We start from the raw sequence: 3,485 nt of genomic DNA on the forward strand, positions 1-3,485 counted from the left end.
TCCTACAACCATAGGATAGGAGAAAAACCTAGCCTTAGGCCATAGCCACGTCAGACGCACACGGAGGAGACAAGCAGCACACTGGATCTGACGTCGAGCAGGTGGTAGCAGCACATCTGATCTGGAGACAAGCAATGCAGAACAGGGCACGACGTGGTCATCAAGCTCGAAAAGGTCCTTTAACGCTTGGTCGTCGTTAACGTGCGATGCCAGTTTCGCTTGTTTTCGTCAGTGCGTGCGACTGTGCCTGTGCGAGGGTAGGCAAGACCACAGGACGCAAGAGGAAGGAGTAGAGTGGGGGGTCGGTGTCAGCTCGTGGCCGCTTCGGCGACACAGGTTCCCCATTTCAGGCAGGCAAGGGATGAGCCGATGAGCACGAGTGGTTGGGCGGTCCGATCACATGCACGTTGCTGTAAAAAGACGGCCAACTTTTAACGAAACCGCCGGCGGCCGCACGGACAACAAGCGAGCGGCGCGCGGGCGTCACAGATCCCTGGTGACTCATCACCGATGCGACGATGCTCGCTGATCCCAAACGAACCAACACATGCGCAGCGCAGCGCATCAGATCGGGGCGGGCGAGTGAGACGAAGAAGCCGCTTTACCGCCTGGCGATCGCAACCGGACGGGGGGAAAAGAAAAGCCACTGGACTGAGACGAGATCCAACTCCGTTGCTCGTTCCTTGTTCATCCTGGACCTGGATCCCGTTCGGCAATCGCCGTCTCACCGCCACCAAGGCACCAACAGCAGCAAGCAGCTACCAAATCGTTCGTACAAACCGTCAGATTTGCCATTGCATGGTCACATCCTTTTCTCTGTCAATGTAATGTGAAGAGTGATGTGTAAAGCTCCTAGCTAGTATATATATTTTCAGGGTTGTTGCTACATCACTTCTCGTCTCGTCTCCTTTTCTTTTTTCTTTTTTTTTTTGGGGTGATGGAGGCAATCATATGACCAGGGTTGTTCGTACAGTTCTAGCCCCCAGTAACAAAACAACAAACATACGTATATATGCAAGAAAAAATTACAAAAAAAAAACAGCTGGGTGAGGAGGAGCGCAGAAGATTAGCTAGCGTAGCCAGGAAGGGAGGTGGCTGGCGGCTATACTTTTCCGTCTCCGTGGCAAAAGAGACTGACAAGTAAAATTTACTTGCGGCGGCGGCGGCGCGTCTTCTCCCCCGACGAGCCAGCGTCCTCCTGTCCGGCGCAGAAGGCGTCGCCGGCCCCGCCCCCTTGGATGACGAAGTGGCCGAGCGACGGGGTGCCGCTGCCGGCGACGCGGTTCTCGTCGCACAGAAACTCCCTGCTGAGCACCTGCTCCACCTCGAACTGGAAGTCGTGCACCAGCACGTCGGTGGGGCGGCCCTTGGCGGCGGTGGCGCCGGAGCGCGCCAGCACGGCGGTGGTGAAGATGGATGGCATCCGGCCGGGCGAGTTGGGGTTCCACCCGGACGGCCCGTCGATGAGCACCACGTCCCAGGGCACGTCGTAGAGGTCGTTGGGCAGGTCGTTGATGGCGAGGCGGCACTCGGAGAAGAGCAGGTTCTGCACGGGGCGGCACTCCTTCCGCCGCGCCACCCGCGCCGCAGCCAGCAGGTCCCGGAAGTCCCGCACCTTGGTGGTGTAGGACACGTCGTACGCCTCCATCCCCGGGTGCCGCGGCTCCAGGTACTTGACGTAGAACTCGTTCTCCTCCAGGAACACGGTCCGCCCGCCGTGGTTCAGCGCCAGCCACAGCGGGGACTCCGCGCCCAGCCCGAACACCAGCAGGTTGCAGGGCGCGCGCGCGCGGAGGACCGCGGAGATGGCGCGGATGTCCGTGTCCGACATCCGGTGCGTCGCGTTCGAGATCGACGCGAAGTGGACCAGCGCCTCGAACACCGGCAGCGGCAGCCCGGACTCGGACCCTGCTTGGCCGCCGCTGTTGCCGCTGGAGACGGAGGTGGTGGTGGTTGAGGCCGCGGCGGACCCCGTGGCGGAGCCGGAGCTCGGCGCGGTCGTGAAGTGGGAGGTGGTGTGGAGGAAGGTGAGGAAGGTGGCGAAGGCGAAGCAGAAGGCGAAGACGACGAAGAGGACGCGGCGGTGGCCCGACGCCGCCGCGAGCTTGTCGCGGGTGCCCATAGACTTCATGCTGCCTGCGTCGCTCGCTGTTTTGCTCTGTGCTCTCTCGGCGGCTTCACGGCGACTCGGTCGATCTGATTTTTCTGGAGCGCGCAGGGGAGGATCCGGAGACAGGCAGAGGGGGGAAAGAAAGGTCGTCGTCGTGGACTCTGTCCCAGCTGGGGAGCTGGTCAGGTAGAGTAAGGAGGAGCAGGAACGAGCCACCAAGGCAGCGGAGGACGACGAAGGAAAGAGGGCGTCGTAATTATGGTGTCAGCGGCTGATTAGCAGCTGTTGTTGCCCGGTGCTTGCCTCGTTTGTTGGCTAAGTACAACTTTAAAGAAACCATCTACCGGCACGTTGTTCGTGCGGTGCGGATCAAATCAAATCAAGGGGCTTAAACTTCTGGAGGATGTACAGTGGTCCTGTCGCCTGTAAACAGGAGTACGTCGTGCGAGTCTGCGAGACGCATGGAGTCATGGTTATGGCGGTGGTATGGAATTATGGAGATGGAACGCAGGTGCCCCACGCCCCCACGATGACTGCCCACTACTCACTCAAGCATTAATGTTAAAAAAATGTAGTTTTCGGTCGATGAGTCAATCAGCTTCAGATTCAACAAACATATTAAAAAAACTAAAACTAATATTTTTGATGGTTAATGTTAGTATCATTAAATTAGTCATGAAATGTATTATTTTGATAACTCTGAAACTAATATTTTATAGAGGTATTACAAGATGAGAGGCGTCGGCGCCTGGTCCTTTTCTTTTCTTTTCTTTTCGTTTTTGTTTTTGTTTTTCTCTTTTAAAGAAAAGATGTTTGCTTTTATGGAAAGCATATGGATCCAGTCCGACGTACATGTGGCTGTAGGAGAGCGGGACCAAGACAAAAGAAACAGGTGTCCAATTACTACATCAAACCTACCCAACGTCCGTCTGAAAGCAGGATGATGCTAGGTGTGGACTCAGCTCCGCCAAGTCAGTGTCTTCATCACTGAGGCTTGAAATTCCCCCCGGTCTTTTTCTTTGAGAAGGATGATGCTCCATTTCTGCCTAGAATAGATGCCAAATAAGAGCACTTCAGCCGGAGAATTTCAAGGAACTTCCTTTCAATGTCAATCTCGCTGCAAATATTCCAGATGCCCCATGCACGCATGAGGAACCTGCAAATATGAACAAACTAATTCATCCTTGTGTCCCCAGGTAATTAGAATTTAGAAAGCCAACTTTGCCAGGAGTTAAGCACTCAGCACAAGAGGTAGGGGACCCATCCCACCCAATTGTGTCTCTGATGAGATAGCACCGTGCAAAACTCGGAAGAGAACAACCAGAACAAATATATCATTAGCTGATTCATTTGGACCACGTAAACGGCAGAAAAA

General features: G+C 55.2%; 1 protein-coding gene across 1 annotated transcript; it reads right to left on the reverse strand.

Annotated features, from left to right (window-relative positions):
• Window positions 1–759: 759 nt before the first annotated feature.
• On the reverse strand, window positions 760–2,492 carry LOC136497076 (protein IRX15-LIKE-like). The gene has a single exon (XM_066492861.1). The coding sequence runs from the start codon at window positions 2,129–2,131 to the stop codon at window positions 1,148–1,150; it is 984 nt and encodes a 327-aa protein (XP_066348958.1). The 5' UTR covers window positions 2,132–2,492; the 3' UTR covers window positions 760–1,147.
• Between the last annotated feature and the right edge of the window lie 993 nt (window positions 2,493–3,485).

Source organism: Miscanthus floridulus, chromosome 12 (genome assembly GCF_019320115.1).
Source record: "Miscanthus floridulus cultivar M001 chromosome 12, ASM1932011v1, whole genome shotgun sequence".
Taxonomy (NCBI): Eukaryota; Viridiplantae; Streptophyta; class Magnoliopsida; order Poales; family Poaceae; genus Miscanthus; species Miscanthus floridulus.